Genomic DNA, 25,303 nt, shown 5'->3' on the forward strand with positions numbered 1-25,303 from the left:
AAATACATCACTATTCTTGGACACATATTATGTGAAACAAACACCATACGAGCTGAGAAAGAGCATAATATACAAATATAGATCACGCACGAACTACGGTGACCAACAATTAGCGTCACAAATTTCAAACATTCTAAACAAACACCCAACTATATTACATTTACTGGAAGACAGAATTTCAGCTAGATCATTTAAAAAAATAATGAAAGAGTTTCTAGTGGATGAAAGCGAAGCTTTTCTTGATTTTTGAAATTTGTAGTTAATGATGTTTTTGTATTCGTTGCACTTTGTTCATTATTGTCCCTTTGCCTGTTGTTTATTATACTCTAATTTGTCTTGTAGAGCAACTTGATTTCCTAGTCACGATGTCTCTTGTTAATTTATTTGATAGAAAACATGCATTTGTTTGTATTTGCCACCACTCGAATAAGGACTGTTTATATTTCTATTCTTTTATTTACACTTCTGGCAGTTCCTGTTCGACTATGGTACCCGTGTAAGATAACACGTGATGTTGTAATTTTCTGCGTACTGCACTTCTGTTTCTGCTGTGCTGCCAGGGTGGCACGACCAAGTCAGGCATTTACTTAGCCTTTAGTCATGTCCCCCAAGGCAATCTTGTTCAATTTTGCCTTGAATAAAGCAAACCAAACCAAACCAAACACCTGCCCTTTCGATGGACATACAGGAGATACCTGGTAGCGCACCCGTGGATGTTCGGCCCTACCGCACCAACGCAGCAAAGCGAGAGGCTATACATGACATCATCGGAGAGTGGAAAAGATAGGGAATCGTAACTGAGACACATTCCGAGGATGTGAGCCCAGTCATTCTCGTCGAAAAGAAAAATGGAGAGCAGCGCGTGGTTGTTGACTATCGTCGGCTGAACGCTCAGACGATAAATAAGTATCCCTTACCAGCTATCGATGACCAGCTCGAGGGTCTTGCCGGGGCCAAACTATACGTAGCCCTTGACCTGGCACATGGATACCTCCAAGTCCCTTTGACCGAAGAGGCCAAAAGAAAAACTGCATTTATACCTCCTGATGAGACAGGGCGATTCGAGCACATGATGTTCGGACTTACAAATGTCCCGTCCGTGTTCCAGCGTCTCGCGAATCGTGTGTTGGGACCACTGAGAGGTAAGGTTGCTATGTGCTACCTTGATGACGTGTTAATACCAGCCAAAGACTGAGATGAGCTCATAACGCATCTGTGCCTGGTACTTGAGGCATTCCGAAGAGCTAATCTGACACTCCGGCTCAGCAAGTGTGCTTTCGCGATGGACTCCGTGGACTTCCTCGAATTCCGACTGAAAAGTGGAACCGTGCAGCCGGGCGACACGAAGGTGCGAGCAATAGCTGAATTTCCAACGCCAAAAAGTGTTCACGACATCAGGAGATTCTTGGGCTTAAGAAGTTTTTTTCGACGCTTCATACCACGGTACGCCTTGGTTGCCGAGCCCCTTTCTAGGCTGACCAGGAAGGACATGGCATTTCAGTGGAGTGCTGAGCAAAATGAGAGTTTTGCGGCTTTGAAGGCCAAGCTGACATGCGAACCGGTGCTACAGTTGTACGATCCAAATGTGGAAACGGAGCTGCATACTGACGCCAGCACCAAAGGTTTGGTAGCCATGCTCCTGCAGAGAAAAGGCTGCGAGTGGCATCTCGTTTACTGCGTGAATAAAAAGACGACCGACGCTGAAAGCAAAACCACTCATCCAAATTGGAACTAATGGCAATAGTGTGGGCTGTGGACCGACTTAGGCCATTGTTACTTGGAAGATTATTTACAATCGTGACCGACAGTCAGGCGCTTGTGTACCTCAACACACAGCGAACGCTTAAACCGTAAATCATGCGTTGGTATGACTTAATCTAGGAGTTCACATTTACAATCAAGCATCGCCCAGGAGCACGAATGCTTCATGTGGACTCGCTGAGCAGAGGGGCCATCGAGGACCCAATTGACACGTTGAGTACACTCCTTGCGGACCGTTTTGAAGTGTGTGTCACTTTCACTGTTGCCGATCAGGTCTTGGTCCTGCAGAGGGGAGACAAGGAGCTAAGAGAGATCATAACGATGCTAGAAAAGCCACAAGAATGCCGCACCAAGGATGAAAGAGGTATGTTGTAGGCCCGTGTGCTCAGATTTGGCTGCGCAATAAAGAACCCCAGGTGGTCTAAATTTCCGGAGCCCTCCACTTCGGTGTCTCTCATAAACATGTGGTGGTTTTGAGACGTTAAACCCCACATATCAATCAATCAAGGATGAAAGAGAAAGAACTGAAGGTTACTCGATTATGTACGGACGGCTTGTACGGAAGATAGGGCAAGGTGAGCACGTGAGGCACAATTTCGTACTGCCAAAGAGCATGCGGAAGGCATTAGTTGTGCAGTACCACGACTTGATGGGGCATTTTGCACTAGACCTCACAGTAGCAAAGATACAAGATAACTTTTGGTTCCACGCATGCGTAACTATGTTCGTAAACATATATCGCAGTGCTTCTGGTGTATAAGCAACAAGCTTCCTTCCGGAAGCGGGAAGGACTTTTGAACCCTATCCCCCCTGTGAAGAGGCCATTTGAAGTGGTTCACATGAACCATCTAGGACCCTTTGTGCCAAGCAAGCGACGCAATCAGTAACTTTTGGTGATTGTGGACAACATGACGAAGTTCGTGAGGGTGTTCCCGAGGCACGACATGTCGACAAAGCTGGTGGTCGCAGCGCTACGGGAATTCATAATAGAGAGAGGCTAACCTGAACGAATCATTACTGACAGGGGCAGCTGTTTCACATCACGAGCGTTTGAAGATTGTTGCAGTGTCAGAGGGATAAACCATGTGCTCAACTCCACTCGACATCCTCAAGCTAACGGCCTGGTCGAGCGAGTGAACCGTTCATTTTTACCAGTCATTACTACATCGATGGTCGATACAGAGCAGCGAGATTGGGACGAAAAGCTCAGTGAGGCAGAGTGCAGCTTGAACAATGCTGTAAACAAGACGACCGGGAAGACTCCCTTCGAGATGTTACACGGTTATCGACCGGAATTTCACAGCGTGGCACTGAAGCGCTTGGTTGAATCTGAAGCGTCAGTGTGGGAGGAGCCCGGTGGGCTGCGCGAACGTGTACGACAGCGCCTCATGAGCGAGCAGAAGAAGATGAAGGTCGCTTACGACAAGCGCCACTTCCCGGCTAAAATGTACGGTGTCGGTGACGTGGTCTTCATGGCGAGGGCTCCAGAACAGACTGGAAAGCCTGCCAAAGCGCAGCCAAAATATAGGGGCCCCCTTGTAATCACGGCAGTGTTGCCAGCTGACGTATCGAGTTGCCGACCTTGACGAAACAAGAGCGAGCCGCTTTGCGACCACTTCGCACGTGTCGCAGTTGAAGTGCTGGACAACGATGAATCCGCATTCACACCTTGATGATGACGGAGAGTGTGGAGGAGTCGGACGCTCCCGCATGTGAGGTGCAACGACTGAGACGTTCGGCTCGTAGCTGCGCCAAGACCCATCCCTATGCGAGTGCGCCATAGTTGCATTGGCATCTTGTTGAGAACTTCAGTGCGTGCCGAGATTTACCGAGTGAACTGTGCGAACTTAAACAGTTGCTCTTTTTTTGCTCTTGTCTTCTTCGACGAAGAAAACAATTCTGTTTGTGTATTGACGTGTGGGTTCGCTTATGATTTTTTTCCATTAACGAGGACGTTAATGACTGTCAGGACTGTCAGGAGTCTATGCGACTTCTTCAAATCTTCTATGTTTTGTTTTATTTCCTTCTTTTTGCGTGTGTTGTATCGTGCGAGTGTCCGTTGGTCACTCGAAGGGGCTGTTCTCCTTGTTTATGGGCAACTGCGATCGGCTAGCCTCCCAGTGCTGCGTGCGCCGGGTCAGCACAAAGGCGGCGGCCCGCTTTATTGCACCTTGCGAGTTCGGATGCAAGAAGAGGGAAACATGCCACTTTGCGCATCCGCGGCCTGCGGGACGTTCGACACTGCTTTCCCAAATGGCGAGCGACGGACCTCCCCCACTGACTTCGTGGAACCATTTGTGCATGTGTGTGTGTGTGTGTGTCTGCGTGTTTGTGTCAGCGTGTGCGTATGTGTACTCGGATCTGTAGTCGAGAGAGGAGACAGGGGCGGCGCCAGGGGGGGGCAAGGGTGGGCTGGAGCCCCCCTAAAATTCTCGCCTGCCCCCCCTATGCTCACCCAAGTGCCCGGAAGCATATATTGAAAACCTAGTAGGAGCAGAGCTAGCTTGCCCCCCCCCCCGGAGGAACTCACTTTTCGTGGTTGCCCCCCCAGTAAAAACATCCTGGCGCCACCCCTGAGAGGAGAGCGAAAAAAAGCACGGGAAGAGCCAGAGACGCAGCGAGAACGGCGAGCGAAGAAGAATCTGGGAATTGCGAGCGACTTGAGCGGTTGTGCGTTGTGCGGTATTGAGCGGTTGTGAGAGTAATATTGTAACCTAGTTTTCGTAAATAAATACAAGCTTCCTTTTTACATTTTCTTAACAGTGCGCGAGTCGTGTGTTGCGTCCTCTATCACATTTCACCCCTTTATACGGCTATATCTGCTACACCCCAATATTTACCAAAAGCGGGATAGAGGACGCTAACATATGCTAACATCACCCATATATTTAGCCAACCTAATTGCTTCATGTTTTAGTTAATGTAGATTATTTTCTCTCACAGTACTTTTTTTCCTGTGCATGCATGAAGCAAGTTGCACTGCAGTACATCACATGTTCAATTTCATGTCTTTTGTGCTCACATACCCAACATAGAGCTTCAATGGACACATAACAGCTATTGTAAATGAATGAGTGATTTCATGGGGAATGTAAATGGAGATGTGACAGGACAGCCACTCACAAGGGATTATTGGAAAGTTCACAAAAGCATTCACTCAAGCATGTGCAGTCGAACACATCACAAGTGTAGTCATGCGAGGTAGCACGGCTGAAGGTAAAGAATCACATCACTATGACTCCTAAATAACTCTTCATGAAGCTTATTTATCCTTATTTGGTGGTACTGTATGTATGGTAAAGCTCACGGTCAAGTTTGTGCTTATTTTCCCAGTTATCTTAATCTCCCTTGCTAACTGGCCTTTGCGCTGGCAAATGACAGCCAAACTTCAAAACTGAGATGCCATGGCTCTACAGTGGTTGCTGTGTTCGACTGCCAACGCAAAAGTTGTGCTTTTGAACCTGGACATGGCTGTTGAATTTCCATGAAGATGAAATGCTTTAGTCAAATGCTTCCCTGAAGGTGAAATTTTTAATCACATTAAAGAAACTTGGGCAGCGAAATTTCCGGAGCCCTCCGCTACAGCATGCCTCATAACCGTATAGTGGTTATGGCACATAAAATGCCAGATAAGATCGTAGCAGCATTACTCCAAAACAGTGCAGTGCACATGAATTCTTTGCTGTGCACACACTAATGCGATCAACCCTTTATAATATTCAAAGATGGTTAATACTCTCTTAGAGTCATCTGAATACCAGCCATTCTGATCCACGTGAACTTTCCTGCAGTTCAGTGGACCCCTTAAAAGAGCCCTGGAACACCTTTCCAAGTAACTGTCTAATGGCTTTATGAAAAGAGCTTATTGCTTCATGAATCGACTGGCAGAAATTTTTAGAATTCATCCACAGGGATTTGCTGTGTGCTTTAGCAACGTGCTCTCTCCTTTCGTGCCAGCGAGTACGCTGAAAGTTATACAGGGTGGGGGATGACCAGGGAGCTTGTTTGAAGCTGCTGTCCTTTGTCTGCATGCGTTATGACCTTGGACACTCTTTTTAATTTATTTTTTTTTGTTGAAAGCTCAGCTTACTTTTAGTGTAATGACAGGTGCACCAACACTTGGTAACTACATCACCAGCCATGATAAGTATGCAGCTCCCAATGCTCAAATCAGCGAACAGCTTTGAGTATATGCTACAGCAATTTGTGTTTATGTCAGTATTTATAGGGAAAAAAAGGAGGGATTTCTAGCTAACTTTGAGAATTATTGTATATTCCTGGCTGTATGCTCCGCTCTAATGCTTAGCCCATGCATTCTCAGAAGCTTCAACTTGCCATCGTCAATGTTTTCTGACCATGCTGAAAAAGTGTTGCAGTGTTCATTTAACAAGAGCACGCAGCTGAGGTAGTTTGAATGGGTCTTTGCACATAAAATCTGCACCATGGTTCGGCCAAATTTTTTCTAGACCTTGTGATACAGCATGCACGTAAGGCATGAGGGCATTTTTTTACACCCTCTTGAGTAGGTATTCTTAGCACCTGTCTTTTCCTACTTTTTTTAAAAGCATGTCCCTTATCAAATTAGCAGACTTGCTCAGAATCCTAAGCTGGTTAGGGCAGCTCATTTGGATGCTGCATCTGTGCTCGGTTCTATATGTGCAAGACTTTCCTAACCAAAGCAGTGATAGTGTATTTGTACCATCAAACCACTCATTCCTTTATGATATGCTGCAGCAAATAGACTAGCAAAGAACTACCTTGAACAAAACAGTCGTGTCCTATATCGATGTCGTGACATCAGAAGCTCCTCTTTTGAAGGCCTGTCAGCATAAGCATCAGTCATGTGGTGGCCTTGTGAGCTGCTGTGTTGGCTCAAACTTTTTCTCACTGAAACATCGCAGCTTTCGGTGACATCCTGGAGTAGGAGTCGGACATAGGCTGCAATAAGAAAAGGGCATTGTCAATTTTGGAAAACCCGCTAGGATTGCTCTTGTTTCACGCACTATATAGAGCATGTACATGTTAAGAGAAATTTACACTTAGCACCAATATGGATTCAGTCAATTTAAACTTATGGAGAAAATGTCTTAAAGAAGGAACATGTCGTGCAGGTAAATTCATCTCTTTGGTTTCTCATTGCAATGCCAGGTGCCCCCCTTTATTGAGCTTCGAATGCTATTTTGGTGAAAAGGTACCACTAGTAACTTACCTGTGGTTTGTGAGCCATTTTCAAGCTTTCTAGCGCTTAGTTTATGCTATCAGAGCATTTGAAAGATTGCGAAAGGGTACAGGGAGAGTCAAAAACACTTGTTATAAAGGTGTCGTCTTTGGCAAACAATATAGGCTGCATTTTGGTGTTCCAACTAATAACACATTTTCATGACATAATTCATTTGACGATAACCTATACAACACGTACCAAACGTGGGTGCTTTTTCAACTGGAAAAGCACTGAAGTGACCCTTTCTTGCCTTTGACATTTTAACCTGCCATCTTTTTTGTCTACCTCGCGTTCTTGCTAGCTCTCTCGATGTATTTTCATTAAAATGGAATACTGAAAGTTGTGTCCTTGTAAAGTAGAATGTGCAGGGAACATATTAGAAACAGTTTCATTACCTGCTCTTGGGTGGGTTGGTTTACTACGAGATCAATATTTTGATAAGTTCTTCATAATCACGATGTAATAGCAGCCCTTTTAGCTCTTCACAGCCTTTGAAATGTCAATCATTCCTTATGGGTGTTCTTAACAAACATCGATTTCCATGCAATTTAACACGGCACATAATTACCAATGACAGGCATAAAAAAGTAAAAAGTCGGTGCGACAAAGAGAATATGATTACAATTCATGCGGTAGTGGGAAACTATAAATTGTTTGTAACCATAGGTCGGCAAAATAATTGGAGCCCACTCATACTCCCTCAATAACTGTTTTTACATTAAGACTCGCTCGCAGCGAGAATGACCAACATTTCACTGAAGCAGACTCACTTGGACTCAGAATCATACACGTTTGGTCAACCAGACTGGCACGGAATAATACTCACCAAAACTTTTCTCAAGCGGACTCACTCGAACTCCCATTTGCGGAAATATAACTCAGCCGGAGTCAGATACAGACGCACAATTATTTTCGTCTATGGGACTCACTCGGACTCGGACTCACTAAAGTTTTCCTCGAATGAACTCACTCACTCAGACTCAACTAAGTATAACGAAGCCAGAACCACACAAACTCGGATTCGTCGAAATTTTCCTCGAGTGTACTCGCTAAGACTCGAACTCACCGAAGAGTAACTCAGCCGTACTCAGTTGGACTCACTCGAGCTCAGACACACCCAAAAGTTTTCTCATGTGGACTCACCCGCATTCAAACTCGCACTTGAATCTGGGTCTGAGTGAATCTGAGTTAGTCGACTCATGAGTGAGTTTGCCGACTTATGCTTAGAGTAAATGCAGGTGACATTTCTTTAAAAATGTGCTTGTGAATTTCACAATCTCCCTGCACTTTCAAACTCGTGTATCCAAAACAATATTGCACGTGATTTTTGCAACTGACCGTGCTTGCATTCGATCTTTCGAATAGTATGCCACAGATTTTGGAGCAAATTGGATAAGAATGTTGTTGAAGGACTCCGGTGATGACGTTTGGGCTCTGGGAGACAAGTGCCGAAGATCAGCAAGAAGCCTCGGATTCTCTAGAATGCCCCTCAATTTTCTGAAGGCATGTGAACCTTTAATGTGAAAATAGGACAAACATGGTAAGTGTGCAATTCATTGTGTAAGAGAGCTACTAAATTTTGAAAAGCTTAAACATTACTGCTCGTGCTACATATAAAATGTCACACCTCTTGACATCCAGTCTCTGTCTTCAAGTGGTCCATGGAGGCATTCTGTGTAAGAACCCTCATGTCCATGGTGGATGTTCAGGATGGGATTCAGTGGGCTCCTCCACATGCTCAATGTTAGCTCTCCATTGCCCTGGCCAATTGCAGCTACCCCATACAAGTAGTTGGTAATGCTCTGGATCCAGCCCTTTATTGACTCGCAGCTTTTACTTTTGGCTGCCACTTTGAGTTTCTTTTTTTAGACCTAAAAGAGGCGTACTAATTGAGATACATTCAGGTAAATTGGCATGCCAGGCATAATGACCCTTAACAGTGTTTGTATAGTGTTTATGAGCTTACACGGAGCGTGAGCATACTGGGCACTCTTACCAAAAGGTGCTTTTTACTGCCAAACCAAACATTTTTAGTTGCGTGAGTTCATAGAGAAACTGGCTGTACAAGAGATACAGAATATAGATTTTCTAGCTCAAAGTGTTCTCATTGCGTCGTTTAAGGATTAGAAAAATATATATCATACTTGATGCTGGAAGGAAAAAGGATATATGTTCTGAAGGAGTGTACAATGGGGGCCTAGTTGATTAAGGCATGGTAAAAAACGTAAAACTGTGCTTAATAATAACGAGACATAGAAAAAATGCACAAGGTGAGCACAGACTAACAAGAGATTTATTGAAGTGATAACTTTTCACAAGAGCAAAGCGCATGTGCAACAGTAATTTATAGTTGTAAATTCCAAGATAACTATTCAACAACAACGAAAGTCAAGTTCATTGTTTTACTGGTGTAAAAATGCCTAATGAACTTACCAGGCTCATATCTTATAATGTGGTAAGCTTCGATCATTTAACATACTTTTCACACGGTCGATAATCTTGCATTGGCTGAAAAGTGGCATTCCTTCTCACTTCTTTTTTAATTTGACAGGACTGGCAATGCCTAAGCAACTGCATCCCAGTGTAGTAACTCAAATAGTTACTTTGCTGTTGAAGAATCATATTATTGCACTGTCCAGTCTGCCTGACATATACTAAGCTGTCGCTGAGTGAAATCGTGTGGATAACATCAGTCTGGATTGATTGCTTGATATATGGGGTTTAACGTCCCAAAACCACCATTTGTATATGAGAGACGCCGTAGTGGCGGGGGGGAGGAGGAGGGCTCTGGAAATTCAGACCATCTGGGGTTCTTTAACGTGCACCCAAATCTGAGCACACGGGCCTACAGCACTTTCACCTCCATCGAAAATGCCGCTGCTGCAGCCGGGATTCGATTCCGCGACGTGCGGGTCAGCAGCCTTAACCACTAGACCACCGCGGCGGGGCCACATCAGTTTTAAACGCACTTAGTTCTGTGAGTGATTCATCAACCACCATTCTTTCGAACGTTTTGGTTGTTGTTCAGTAGTAAGCTGAGATGGGAGAGGTTACATGATGCAGGAAAATGGTCATTCACATCACATTTTTTTCCCAATTTTCTGGCCATTCAACATCTCTTGTACATTGGTAAAAATCTCTAAACTTCTGCTTCTCCATTTTTTACAAGCTTTGGTATTGTTTGTATTGATGCTAAGGGAATCCTCAACGATTCTGAAAGCCATGAGAAGAGCGAAAAAAAAACATGACAGAGCGAAGCTTGTATAGCACTCCTTTCGTCGCACTGTCGTGCGACAAAAGAAGCTTTTCTGACCTAAGAAAGGAAGCCAACCCAAGTTGATCTGTTTATTGAAAATAATTCAGGTCTAAAAGCTGCAAACAGGAACTTTTGGAAAGCAATTCACAAAGACTCAGACTTCACTGGTAAACACTTCTAGGTAATCGTCAGGGTTAATATTTAAAAGAATTTGAAAGTCATCATTGTACCTAAACATGAGCATAATTCAGTCATTAGTAAGAATTTGTGACAGCAAAATATCAACTTCAGCTAAACAGATTTGAATGAGAAGAGGTGCACTGCTCAAATATAGATGTGTTTATTGTTGTTGCTAGGCTTACTAACAAATGATAACATGCAAAAAAAACAGGCTGTGTAATCTCTCACAGAACTAAGTTTGTGCTTTATAAAATGGATGATGTCTATGAAATTCCACTCAACCATGTTTAGTATGTGGTGGGCAGACAGAATGCTGCAATAATAAGCCTCTTCAATACACTAACTCTTCCAGTCACCAGAGTGGGATGAATTTGTCTAGACATTGCCAGTTACATGAAAGGAAAAGAAAAAGACAATTCAAGCCACTGTCGACGCCCATCAAGATGGTGGAGTGCACAAAAAGCAAAAGGCCACATGAAATTATAGGAGCCTTGGATATAATAAGACATGGGCCTGATAAGTGTGTGTGTGAGGCATCTTTGCTGCTCACCAAAAAGGAACTTCGTTTTCTTGGTTGTTAAAATGTTATCTTGGGATGTACGGCTATGGACAACCATTTACGTACTTTGCTGCTGTGAAAAAGGCATGTCACTCCAATAAATTGATTGTTAGTCTGCGCTTGTCCTATACATGGGTCAAACAGGTCGTTGCCTAAATGTGCACCTTCGCAAGCGTGAGAGTCCACTCCTTGCAGTGCACCTAGTGATGCACTGCAAGGAGTGCTCCTGCCAACCAAAACTTTCTTACACAGAAATAATAGACAAATGCGAGGAGCAGACGACGAAAAATATAATGGGAGTGTTCCAAATTAAAAAAGGAGGTGACAAATGCATCCGTCAGGTGTCTGTTTTGCTAACAGATTCTGAATTTGCTTTGTTGGACGTAACGCGACTCATGGCATTTCTTTTTTTTTTTTGGAAGGGTGGGAGGCTTACCACTTATTTTTTTTCTTGTATGCCATGGGAGTGGTCTTCCGTTGTTTCACAATGTTTGTGATAATAGGGGTGGTTTGTGGTGACATGCATGTGCGTTATGCATATATATATGCAAGTTCTCTTTCCTAAATAAAAATTTTTAGTTGCTGGTAAGCACTCCGCCCTGTGCCCTTTCTAAGTTTTTGTACCATTGGTGCTTGTTTCATCATGAGCCTGCACAAATGTTTTTAACAATAGCATAGCCAGGAAACTTTTAGGGGGAAGGGGGGATGACGTCTACTTTCTGTGTGTTCGTGTGTTGTGTGCACATAATTTTGAAACATTCAGGGCGAGGGTTGGTTCGAACTCCCCTCCCCCCTTCGGCTATGCCAGTGAGGTTTAAGGAAAAAAACTTTTTAAACACGTTTATTCAGATGCCAAACATCGAAATAATGTGGCATGCCAGGCTTTTTTACGCTGCAGTAAGTCAAGATGACTGGGTGGCGGTCTGCTGGAAATTTGCAGTGAAGTGTGAACGTTTATAATGCACTATGAATTCAGATACAGAAATACTGAAAAGACACTGTAGAGCTTAAGATATACCTGTGTCACATGGACGCCCTAATTGTTCTGATGCTTAAGGATTAACCACTGTTAATGTGAAAGCGCTTTGCTACTGCTTCATGGGCTGAGTTAGCTCAGTTGAGCAAGCCAATAAAATCATGAGCTGACCCTGAGGTCAGAGAAAATTTTGAGCACCGCCTCAGTAAGCTTAGTGGTATAACACAGCCCATCTGCACCTCTAAGACCGTTTTTGAATCATTCTGCTTTTGACTAGACACTCAGCGTTTGGGGCTTTATGAGGCTGCTAGACACGAACAATGTGAAAAGCAATTCTTCTCAAGAAACATTTTGCGATAAGGCTACACTATCTTGCTATTTCTGCTATGACAGATCGATCATTATTGCTGGCCAGTCTACGATGAGCTTTATTTTTCACAAGCTGTGCAAGTCTTTAACAACTGGAGTCGCATTCCATGAAAATTTTCAGACAACGCAAAGATGCCGATTGGCTTTCGCTGGTTCATGGCAGGTCTGCAGCTTTTCAGCAATCTTGTCAGCTTCTCGGTTTGCGAGTGTAAACCATGTTTGCCTAGCTTTGTTTGCAACAACCATGGTCAGCAGAGTAACTGAATTTATGTCTTCCCTGTATGTACTTCTTACCGTTAGCCATAACGATAGTCAGCTTAACAGCGGCTAAGGCTGTTCATGTGACAGAGGTATAAGGGAAACAATGTGGTGGTTGTGGGAGCCGGCAGTGCTTGTTTACCACGTCACTAAATCCAGTTATGAAAGAAGCACACTGAAGTCACTGTCACTATTCAAAGAACACTCTTCTTTTCTGCAAAAAACTTTAACTTGCCTGTAGTGAGGGACCGCACAGTCACGCCATTTTCTTCCAGCTTTTAGAAGGATCGTGCCAAACCCTCCTTCTCTATTGCAGAGCTGCTTGGTATAGCTGGTGACTGCATGAAATTATAGTTACAGAGTGGCAATCTAGCTTTCTGTACTTGCTCACCTCTCCCACTCTTATCTGTTCATAATAGAGGATTTCGCCAACTTCCATTGCCAGGACAGTATACGTGCAGTACTTTACGCTGTACCCTGGTGAATCACACTGGCCATCTCCTGCGATCTCCACACCATCCTCAGGCAGGTCCCTGAACAGCTGTGCTTGCCACTCCTGGGAAAGCTGGACACAGCAGTAAATGTATAGTGTCAGACAATAAAATGTCACAGAGCAGATGCAGTGGAAGCTATACATAAAATAACTGTTGACATATGGGTTCCATCATCACAATATAATATAGGATTTCTGACACTTCTATGAGGAGATTTATGAATTTTTTTATTGGTCGTGCCCTAAATAACTTCTTTTATCACTTCAGCTACTGGTATTTCTTGTCATGTGGTGTGTAAGCTTTATTGTTTCCGGGTTTATGGGCGCGGGTTCTAGAAATGCTGTCCTTGCCGACTTATCATTTAGTAACTTATTTATTTATTTATTTCAACATACCCCAGCCTTGAAGGGCTATCACAAGAGTGGAACATCAAGGCATTATTGTAATTTTTGTTAAATATATTGATGTGTACACAAAGCACAAGTGCAAATACACAGGGCAATTTCAGCCACTTTGCACGGACATTACGTTTGATCATAGCTCTTTAAACACTATCATATATCAAAAGACTGATACACAGTCTACTTCTTCAAAGAATGCCTTTCTTTCTGAGATAAAGCTCATCATTATTGTGTCATATGTTTAAGGCATACCATTTTCCTCCGGTCTGTGAAATATTCAATATGTTACTGGTTGATAACTTGCGTGTGTCCACAGGTTTTCAACATCGCAATGTAATTCAATAAAGCTCTGTATTAGGGCAATTGGTTTCAATGATGAATATATATTTTTTATATATTTACTCATTATTACCTCATCTTTTTGTGACATTGTGAGTAGGTGAGCCAAGTGGCACATCATTTGGAAGCAACCGGTAGTAGAAAAAAGGCTGAGCATGAAAACAAGACTGTGCTTAAACATCCTTCTATGACACCGTTATGATTGCTGCTGGGTACAAAACAAAGCCAATTTGCATCAAAGCATTGTTTTCATGGTCCTAACTTTACTAGAAAATTTATAATAAATGGGGAAAAAATGTCATCCAATCTCAAAATGTCTCTTAAAAGAAGTTGTAAGCATGACATTTCTTCCTTGCTCAGAGAGACAGTACATTGAATTTTGAAGAAAATGAACTCACTGTTAAAAACTGTTTCACACTTATAAAGCGGTAAAACTTTTTGTCTTTCTCAATGCTATTCGGTCAAGGTTTAGTGAAACTACGCCCCGCCGCAGTAGTCTAGTGGCTAAGGTACTCGGCTGCTGACCCCAGGTCGCGACATCGAATCCCGGCTGCGGTGGCTGCATTTCCGATGGAGGCGGAAATGTTGTAGGCCCGTGTGCTCAGATTTGGGTGCACGTTAAAGAAACCCAGGTGGTCAAAATTTCCAAAGCCCTCCACTACGGCGCCTCTCATAATCATATGTTAAATGATGTTAAACCCCATATATCAATCAATTAGTCAAACTATGCACCAAAAGATTTCCACAGGACAATGAAGTGAAAATGCATTTTATTTTTTAGTTTTTCCTGTCCACACTGCTGGTATGAAGGCCTTTCATCAGGTCAGTCAAATTGTATAGTATTTGTCATTGCAAGTATTAGTATGCAGTGTTAAGGGGTTTGAATTTTAACATTTATAAGAACTTACTTTTTTATGGGGTGGAGCACATTCGGCAAGCACTCTCAAATTATGACAGGTAGATTGCCATTATCCCTTAAGAGGAAGGTATATAACAGCTGTATCTTGCCGGTACTTAGCTACGGAGCAGAAACCTGGAGACTCACAAAGAGGGTTCAGCTTAAATTGAGGACGACGCAGTGAGCAATGGAAAGAAAAATGATAGGTGTAACCTTGAGAGACAAGAAGAGAGCGGAGTGGATTAGGGGAGAAACGGGGATTAAGGATATCATAGTTGAAATAAAGAAGAGGAAATGGACATGGGCCGGGCATGTAGCGCGTAGACAGGATAACCGCTGGTCATTAAGAGTAATTAACTGGATTCCCAGAGAAGGAAAGCGGGTTAGGGGGAGACAGAAGGTTAGGTGGGCAGATGAAATTAAGAAGTTTGCGGGTATAAATTGGCAGCAGCAAGCACAGGACCGGGTTAACTGGCGGAACATGGGAGAGGCCTTTGTCCTGCAGTGGACGTAGCGAGGCTGATGATGATGATGACTTTTTTTATGACTGGCAAAAGGTGGCCTCTTTGGTAATTAAAAAGTGTCCTTTCAGGGATTGTCTGCATGCTGATTGATTTGAGTGCCCGCAAAAACGTATCCACAGTGCAGCCTGAAAACAGAATGGCAGCAGCCAGTAGCACATTTCCTGCCGGCGTGTTGCTGACTAGTGGTTGGTTCTGCCATGTCCGTGTGTGATGGGGGCAGCTACTATTGACATACAGCATGGACTTGAATTCGTTGAATTCGTTCTTGCAGTGCCTGTGGCACATTTGACAAAATGTAAGCAGTTCCTTCAGGTTGCTCTCAAAGACAAGGAGCTTTCGCTACTGATGTGGAGGCTCTTCTGCATGCTCACTGTAGAATGCAAGCATTACAGCGCAACAGTAGTGCAACGTTGTAATCACATGTTAAAATTCTGCCTCACTGATACTGCATTTTCAAGCTGTTGACATGAGGCTTTGCATATATTCAGGCTTTCAAGACTCGAAAAAGGGTTGTCTTGCAATACATTTTTTTAATGAGATGGGACCACTCTCTATTCTTTGAAAATTGTAATGCGCAGCTAGCGCAGACGTTTTGCTCACAATCACTTCATATAGTTAGTACCTGCTAATGCTGTAGTCAAAGGACTCGTGGTAGCTAGTGTTCCTTTCATCAACAACCTCCTCATCAACTACCATTTCTTCATCTGGCGGCATAGGCATTGATTGGCGAGGAGGCTGGAAATCAGTGGGAAGTTGGGGCGGACATGGCTCTGTTTGTGTTGCTTTGGTGATATGAAGATTTACGTCTAGGTGAGCCTGTACACCCGTAAATAAGTATTCTTCATAATTGTACAGGTCGAAATTCTAACAATGTTCTGCCTGGAATTATCACTTAATTTTAGTTGTTAGACAGAATTACAATTTACTGGCAGAGAGTAGCAGAATTCAGCAAAAAAAAAAATGGCTGCTCACCTAAATCCCTCGCTGCCTTCATACCAAGTGAGCACTGTGTAGCCACAGAGGCCCTCGCAGGATGGTGACAGCTGCACTGCAATAATGTGCATATGTGCAATAATGTGCAATAATGGCCTGCAAATAATGTGCATATGAATTCAATAATAAAAGGAATTACAAGCAATGTACAGTAATATCAAGTATTTAATGAACAATACTTCAGGCTGCTATTTTCCCTTTAAACAGTGACCTGGCAAGTGGTGTAGATTAATGTGTCTGGCATATTTACAAGCAGAAACATGCAATGCTTCTGTAATGCTTAGAAAAGGAGGAACTTTCAAGCATACATCCTTTTCTATATTACGGTCAATGCTTTCTGCCAGGTTCCCATTATTCCTGATATGTTGCAATTCTCCAGTGCTTAATATTCTGCATTGCAACCTCACATAATCATGTTTTGTGCTCAGCACAGGTGGCTATAACGACCCTGAAATGCATGGTAGTACATGCAGAAAAGTGCCTATAGGGCGGAGGGAGGGGGCACTGAAAATTTAAAAAAAAGCACACTTTTTGCAAATTATTTTGCTCATCACTACAATGTGAAAACGGTAGAAAAGTGCCAATAACATTTTACTTTTTTTTGCCACGAATGAGCGCTAACAGCAATGAATGACACAAAAGTTTGGCTTACTGGAGGAATATACATGTGGGTGCTACCTGATGCAGCTGATGTTGTAGTCCCCTGTTATGACTGAGCTTCCATGGAATGTGGTTGAAACAGTGAAATCAAATCTGCACTCAAAGATTTCACGAATGCTGAACACACACACACACACAGCACTAATTTAAAAACATGCAACTTCTAGGTTGACACACACTTGACTGTTGCCTCAAGATTGTAAGATCACCAGATGACAGGTAAATTAACAAGTGTTGAAATAAATCCACATTCGCTTCGTCAAAAGGAACAAGTTAAATGCACCATATACAACCACATTCTTTAGAAAAGGTCACACCGACCTCTTATGCACTTGATTCGGATAATAAATGGGAGCAGTATACCGCTATGGACACTTTTAACTTTAATTTGTGAAAAAGACTGGTGTAGAATTTAAAATTCCAATATAGAAATTATGTGCTATGCATGTCCGATAGAAAACTCTAGCGTATGTTCTTCATCTCTCATACTTCTCACTCAAATATTTCAATCAGGTATGAATGAGTATGACAGGCGAATCGCATACATCGCAGTTTTTAGTGTGAAATGCATCACCATTAGGTTGGAGAAAGCAACAGTCTGCTGATTGTCTGGAGTGCACAACTACGTCATGTACACTTACCGGAATGCTTGAGAGAAACAAGCTCGGTACTGCATCCTTGCTCAGATGTAAGCGTCCGGTTTGGAACCCCGTGGCTTGCATCACGCCTGCGTGTTTGGTGTAATCCTCGGCAGAAAAATGCTGTTCACACACGAACATCCGTGCGCGCTGTCTTGAAGCTGGCCAACCAATGCGCCCTAACCACGCATGCCGACGTTCGGGATCTTCAGACACCCGATTAATCCTTACAGTGCTGTCGCTTTCACAGCCAGCAACAACACACCGACTGCGCCGACTCCTAGACATCACTAACTCGCTGCGTAACCGTGCGACATTACTTCTAAGCAGTAAACGTCGCTAGTGCAAGTGGCCACGTACTCTCTGCTGTGTCTTTTCTTCGAGTGTCAGCGCTCAGCAAAATGCAAGTCCGCTTGGTTCCCGCTTCGCGTTTTCACGGGAACGAGACAGGAAAGATAACGGGAAGGAAACGCCGAGGTACGGCTCGATGACAGATGATGGACAGAGAGTGAACGGCGCTCTCGACAGACAGCGAACACGTGGTACCGTTTAACTAGCCGGCGCCTGCTCTTCGGAGAAATGCTGCACATCTGTATGGTCACACCCGCCTTAGTCTGCCGCGAGACCGTGCTGACTATGCAGTTCCCAGCTGACGAGTTAAAACTTGACCGGCTGCGACTCTCAACGACAACTGGCGATTATTAAAACCACAGAAATATTCACGATTTCGGCACTACGCGGTGTGAAGAAAACGCGACTTCGAGCAGACTAGCTGTCGATAGAGACCGGAAGTGGGATAATTATTGTTTGCTTGGTGTTTTAATGGTGTAAACAATATAAACAGCCTGAATATTTACCTATTATACATAAAATAAGACATAAATAGCAGTAATATGGGGCTGTTTTAAGCTGTTATAACATAAACCGATCGTGGCTTTCGGTTTACTACGCAGAGATTTTGGGTACGCTACCTAATTGCGCGAAAGAAGAGAAAGCAATTTTTAGCTGACTTTGATAATTTATTGTGAATTCCAGGCCGCGTGATGTGTTATATTAATGGGCTCGTGTGTTGTCCGGAGCCTCTACTACTGTTCGGCAGCGTTTTCTAACCATGCTCAAAACGTGTTGCAGGACCCTTTTAACCCTTTATGGGACAGTGGGACATTTACAACCCACTTTTTGACTGCAGTTTAAAAGCCGCGCCACACCAAAACCACCGCCGCTGTTTAGTTGAGACTGCTATCGCCATCTGGTGAGTGTCTAACCAAACGTTTTTAAACATTATTTTCTACGAAGCTCTAGGGGGCAGCACAATATAACGTTTCATTCGAAGCGTTCCGAATTCGTTTACCGCGCTCAGTTTCGCGGGTATTTTGAGTCGACGTGCACTAAATACACAATGACAAGTAAGTGTGAAAGTTTTATTTCTCGTGTGGGTTTCTATATAGAATCACTGTGTTATGTTTTCTGATTTTATTGTCGTACTGGCTACCCGGAAAGTTGTGCAACATGAGTGACGCAACTCAGAGCTGGCGAAATTTCCTAGGCCTAATTTTCTTCTCGCTTACGTCGGAATTTTAGCGCGCTATTGCATTCTCTTTTCCTTCCAGGGAGGTCGCTATCAGTTGAAGAAGCGGTTGAGCTTCTGTTCAGGCTTCCAGATGATCCTCGAGAAAGCGACATCGAGAGTGAACTTGCAGACAGTGAGAATGAAGTTGTGCCCGCGCTGGCTCCGGTCGAGGAAAGTGACTCAGATGACAACGTGCTTGATCAGCCATCCACAAGCACAGGAAGAAGGAGGCGATCATCGTACGTCAGGAAGAAGCCCAAAAAAAGAAAAGACGCCCGAGAAGTCCTGAGCCAGTCCAATCGGATAACTCTGACAGCCGAGATGTTGCCTCGGAAGGAACCGCTTTGTGGTCTACAGCTCTTCCGGTTCTCAACAATCGCTCTGTGAGTAGCCTGGAACCGCAGTATTCAAGCAAGTTGTCCTCATCTTGTACACCATCCGAGTCATTCAGCCTGTACTTCAATGATGATGTACTTGAAATGATCGTGCTTGAAACAAACCGCTATGCCAGGCAGGAGGCTCGAAGAGGGTGGCACGATCTAACAAAAGGTGAACTGAAAGCCTATTTGGGCATTCTTATTTTGATGAGCGTAAATCCTGTGCACCATCTGTACCTCTACTGGAGTAGCGACAGCTTTTTCAATGTGAAGGAGATATCCAGTGTGATGACAATCAAGAGGTTTCAGGCCATTATGAACTCACTGCACTTTTACGACAATGATAAGATAAAAAGTAAAGGTGAAGAGGGTTTTGATAGACTGGCCAAAATACGACCTCTTGTGGACACCTTGAACAAAAAGTTTCTTCAAGAGTACAAGCCTTCTGGCCACCAGGCAATTGACGAAAGTATGGTGCGTTTCAAAGGACGATCGGCTTTGAAACAGTATGCCCCCATGAAACCAATCAAACGCGGGTACAAGGTATGGTGTAGAGCGGACTCTGTGACTGGCTACCTCTGCGAGTTTCAAATATATGAAGGGAAGTCTGCAGAAAGAGAGGCTGGTCGTACACTTGGAGAACATGTCGTTCTTTCTCTTTGCAACAATGTTGACGAAGACAGTACGCTCTACTTTGATAACTTCTTCACTACGACCAAGCTCATGGAAGAGCTTTCAGAAAAACAAATTATGGCAGCAGGCACGGTTAGAACAAATAGGAAGAATTTACCTCATGAAATCAAAGTGGACCGGAAATTGAAGAGAGGGGACTATGTTTGGCGATCAAAGGGCCAATTGACGGCGTACCAGTGGCGTGACAACCGAAATGTGACGATGCTGTCAAACTTCCATGATCCATCTGAGGTGGTTGAAGTGAACCGGATGCTTTCTAATGGAGCCAAGGTGGGCGTGACATGCCCCAAAGTAGTCTCTGACTACAATAAGTTCATGGGGGGTGTCGACCGATTCGACCAAAAGCGTAACGCATATATGTGCGACCGTAGGTCGAAAAAGGGTTGGTACAGACTCTTCTATTACCTCTTAGATGCAGCTGTAGTCAACGCTTTCATTCAGCATTGCCACTTCACACCAAACGAATACTTGTGGTTTTGTCTTACCCTTGGAAGGGAGCTTATCAGCGGTCAGAGCTTCAGGAAAAAGACGGCCATTCCCGCTTTTCAGCACAAGAAGCGTGGACGTCAGTCTGGACAGAAGATGGTGGGCGTTCCTGGAGAAATCAGATTTCACAAAGGTGACCACCACCCTGTGAAGACAACCGGACGTAAACGGTGCAGGTAGTGTTCTATCAAGGCGAAGGAAATTAGGACGGCACTTGTATGCAAAGTCTGCAACGTGCCGTTGTGTGCTACATGTTTCCTGCCTTTTCATAATGGAAAGTGAAGGTTTTCATACAGCCAGACGTTGCTGTTTGCAAGAGTGCAATTTTGAATAAATTTAGTACCCACATTTTTTTTATTGCCAACAGCCCTGTCGAATGTGGTTACTGGGACCATATTGTCCCACATTCTCTGGTTGTCTGAACAACCAGTGGGACATATGCGTCCCACTTTTTTTGAGTCCCCCTTTGCACTGACGAAACTAAAATTTTATATGTCACATAGTGATGTAGTAACCATCAGTTTTATACAGACAAAATGAATTGATCGTGTTTTTTCTCATTGTGTCCCATAAAGGGTTAAAATGAGTGGGCAAACACAAGTCTTGCAATCAGCAGGCAAGTTAGCCACTCCTCCTGTGGTGACAGATGCATCATGTTCTTTCAAGCGAGTGTTGACACAGGGCCCGTAGCCCCTCCCGCCAGCAATGTGGATAGAAAAAGGTTTTCTACTGAGGGCAAACAATAAAAAAAATGGTTTTTCAAGGCCTTCAACTGTTGTCCTCCCTCCCCCCGCTCCGAAAAAACCGAAAAAAATTCTTGGTTGCGGGCCTGACTTACTCAAGGCCCCGTCTACTCTACTTATACTCTACCACAGTGTCTAGTTAACGTCCCTACCTTTATTATAATCTTTTTCTTTCTCCACCCCAGGAAAGTCTTATGCGCACATATTTGTGATGCAGTCAATGAGTATAGTGCAAGGGCGAGTGGTGCAAGTGCCCTTTGAGTTTCGGTCTTCTATGTTAGCATGGCGCCGAGAACAGAGCTCGTAGAGCATGCCTTGATGCAGCTTTTCAACATTATGGGGAATCTTGTGGATTTAAGGAAATGCTTCTGCTTGCCCTATGTCCTTCGACTATTTTCCCAGGCACGTGGGTAGCAAACCGGCTGCCTATAGGCTGGTTAACCACTCTGCCGTTCCTTTCCTCCTATTTTCCTTCCCAGGCACGTGACATGCCACCTGTTTATTTTTTTTTTATTTATTCAATTTCGTTTTGGTTACAGCCTTTAGGATGATGTCCAGGAAGCCTTTTGGCAATTGCTCATTAAAGCTTTATTCCATTAAATAGTGTTGCTTCTCTTGAGGGCATTGTGAAAGCACAGGAAAGCACAAGTCTCTAGACTGCAAAAAAATTTCGCGCATTTACGGACAGAAGAGCGGACATAGTGTATGGGGGGGGGGGGGGGGAAGGGGTGAGTGGTTATAATAAAGATGGAAAAGAAAAGTGAGCCCCGTAACTGTCTGCATTAGGGTACGACACCTCAACAGTAGCTCACAAGGGATGGGGTGAGGAGGGATTAAAAGGATAGTATTAAAGGTATATATATAGAGAGAGATGCGCTAGGACAGCCAGCGAGGACATATGAGGGGATAGGAGAGATAGGAAAGATGGAAACACGGTCACAGGAGTCCGAGGACGGGGCACCACTTGCGAGAGCTCTTGTCGGCGTCAGGAGAAGGCGTAGAGCAAGTTCAGTAGGTCAGAGCTACGCTCTTGTCGGAGATCGGCGTCAGGAGATGACGTAGGGCCAGCCCAGTCGGCCAGAGCTACGCTGACGTCGGATATGGCGAGGGCACAACCGGTTGGCTCGGAATCCAGCGAGCGAGTCCGACATAGTGTCCAGAAAATAAACACACTCGACGCCTTCGCCAACACCAAGGATACAGGACACGTTTAAGAATCACAGACTTCACCACTTCGCGAATATCATGAATACATCAGACGTTTGTACCATGCATGCTTTTTCTGAGATGGAGTGCGTACTGAGAGCAGAAACTACAGCATTTACGGAAATTGCCGATTGATTGTGTTGGTTGTGTTTACGTATCGAGCGTTACATTTTCATTCATTTTCATTGCCCTCGGATTACTTGTCCACAGCAGTTGCATTACTCTATGCCAACAGCGTTCGGGCTTGTCAACGCTACAGTGGCTATATCAACGCTGTAGTGCAGCCGTTTAATGTGTGCGCCTCCCTATCTGCTGGTGGCGTTTTGTTTACGCTGTTGGTGCGCTGCTGCCTACACGCGTGTTCTCCCCGTTGGGCTGAATCTTCTCCGCGTTGTCTAATAAAAGGTGGCTGAATGCAGGTAGCACCGAGGTGCGAATAACCAGAGAGAACTTTAACCCAGGAAATGTAAAGCGGCATGTGAATTCTTCCAGAAAGCCAGAAACCACTACTCGTAAAACGCGTTTTTAAAAATAATAAAAGAATTTTTGCTTCGTTTGCCGCGGTGGTATTGTGGCTATGGTGGTCGGCTGCTGACCGCGCGTTCGATGCCGGCCGTGTTATATAGTCGCGTTTTGATGGGGGGGGGGGGGTAATGGTAAATGCTCGTGTATTAAGCGATGTCAGTGCACGACAAAGATGACCTAATTGTGAAAATTTCCGGAGGCCTCCACCACGGTGTCCTTCATAATAATATCGTGGTTTTGGGACGTCAAATCACAGGAATTTTATTTGAACATGTCTTAATCCCCAATCCAGTTAGGAATAGATTTTCTGTGTAGAACAATGGTGGGATTTTTAGTATATGAAGAATATGGGGCATATTGGGGATTTTTTTTTTGTCAGGGAGATATCATTTAGTGAAATATGATAGTTCGTATTAGCTGATTATCAATTTTTTTTCGGTAGGCAGAAATAGCTTTATATGTGTACAGTGCAAAATAATATTTACAGCTGGTGGAAAAGTTGCAAAGATATTGGTTTTTGTGAATGTTTGGTTGTAAATTTAGAATTGAGGTGGTCCTAGTAAAAAAATATGGTAAATATCACATTTAGTAGTACCCTTCATTGGTTACTGTCAAAGAAAGTGATCAAATCGCTTTTTATTTTAGGAGATAAAAACGTTTTTGATGTGGTTCCTGGACTGTGTCCTTGCCCGTGTTTATACCTTGAAGCAATGCGTCCTAGTGGTGAGTACTAGCTGTGCAGGCATGAGGAACATTTAGACAACATATGAGTTTTGTCCGTGCTTACTTTAATAGTTTACTATCTAGTATTAGCCTGCATGAGTAAACGAGAGATCCAAACCATGCTATGGTGCATTTAACCATATGCAGCTATCTTGTGATAGTTCGAATAGTGTGCTTATGCAGCACTGGTAAGTGACGCCTATGCATGCAGCAACCCATTACCTGTACGATAAAATTTGGAAGTGGCAAGAACACCACAATTAGGAAAAGGATCAATTGAAATAAGAAAAAAAAGTATATGTTTAATCATGAACCAATACAGCTGTATTGAAGTGACAATGCATGTCAAGTAGTTGCAACAAAGTTTAGATGCACGGATGAAAAAAAAAAAGGGAATATGAAGACACTGCTAGCTACTGGCATTTATTGAAGCCTCTGCAGATTATATGGCTGTTGTTATCTGCAGTTGAAAACTGCTTGTCAAAGATTGGAAAAGTGAAAAAAAAAACATTTAAACCGTAGTGGGGCACTTATCATGAAGGTAGTTGATTCTTTTAAGGTGAAGCTTCATTAAGAAGCTGTGTTCTCTTCTTCAGTTCTGTTTGAAGTTTGCAGGGTGAGAGCTACTTACTATCGTTGATGTCACTTCCACTTAAAATGGACAGAGTTGATACTTACTGTTGTTAATCAAATAGAATAGATTCATTTTTTCACTTGGAAACCAGGTTGATATCTTGATATTATAAAATAGAATCAATTATTTTTTCAATTGGAAACGAATGTCACAATTCATTTCAGCAGAAGCTTTTACATTCACCGAAGGGCTGCCTTTTTTGCACACTCTCAAGTATATGTGCTTTGGCCATCACTAATTTAGGCATCAATAATTTAGGCACTGATGTTGTAGCAGATACTCTGAAAAAAATTGAGTCTCACTTTGTTTAGAAAAACCTCGACATTCAGCATCAAAAGCTTGTCTTGGTGGTCGGACTATAAATATGCACAAAATTTCATGTTAAAGCTTTTTGGACAAGCTAATTATAGGTGAAATTACTTGAGGGTATTATTTTTAAATTCAAAAAATATTTTTTTGAAATATGTATCTGCACCAGCTTTTCGCCTACGTAACTCGAGTGACATGACACACTCGCAAGGACAATTTTCAGCAGAATCCCACTGACCTGGAATACAGAGAGTGAATTTGGTGCTCTCTACAGAAAAATTGAAATGCGAATAGGGGGATCGTCTGGATTCCATTGCCAATGGAGGGGTGCAACAGGGACTGGGTTCAGTGTGGTGACTTCTAGGTGAGCCATGCAGCTTTATAGGTATAAAATCAGACATCCTGCTTTCCTGGGGAGTTCTCCAAATGCAGTAGGTGTGTTTTATACACTTAATAAAAATATTTAGTCATATTCAGTACATATGTCTTATAGCATGCAAGTAGCATTGA

At 43.5% G+C, this 25,303-nt stretch overlaps 1 protein-coding gene across 3 annotated transcripts; it reads right to left on the reverse strand.

Moving 5' to 3' along the window:
* Positions 1 to 420: 420 nt before the first annotated feature.
* LOC119162381 (uncharacterized) lies at positions 421 to 18,290 on the reverse strand. Of its 3 annotated transcripts, XM_075879318.1 has the most exons (6): positions 17,531 to 18,290; positions 16,209 to 16,279; positions 12,972 to 13,145; positions 12,816 to 12,918; positions 6,519 to 6,699; positions 421 to 2,043 (listed from the first exon to the last, which is right to left on the reverse strand). In XM_075879318.1, the coding sequence occupies exons 1-3, from the start codon at positions 17,813 to 17,815 to the stop codon at positions 13,046 to 13,048; spliced, it is 456 nt and encodes a 151-aa protein (XP_075735433.1). In that variant the 5' UTR covers positions 17,816 to 18,290; the 3' UTR covers positions 421 to 2,043; positions 6,519 to 6,699; positions 12,816 to 12,918; positions 12,972 to 13,045. The 3 variants fall into 3 exon arrangements, with proteins under 3 accessions (XP_075735433.1, XP_075735432.1, XP_075735434.1); XM_075879317.1 differs by lacking the exon at positions 421 to 2,043 and having other exon boundaries at positions 5,341 to 6,699; XM_075879319.1 differs by lacking the exon at positions 421 to 2,043 and having other exon boundaries at positions 5,341 to 6,699; positions 16,209 to 16,284.
* Between the last annotated feature and the right edge of the window lie 7,013 nt (positions 18,291 to 25,303).

Source organism: Rhipicephalus microplus, chromosome X (assembly GCF_043290135.1).
Source record: "Rhipicephalus microplus isolate Deutch F79 chromosome X, USDA_Rmic, whole genome shotgun sequence".
Lineage (NCBI taxonomy): Eukaryota > Metazoa > Arthropoda > Arachnida > Ixodida > Ixodidae > Rhipicephalus > Rhipicephalus microplus.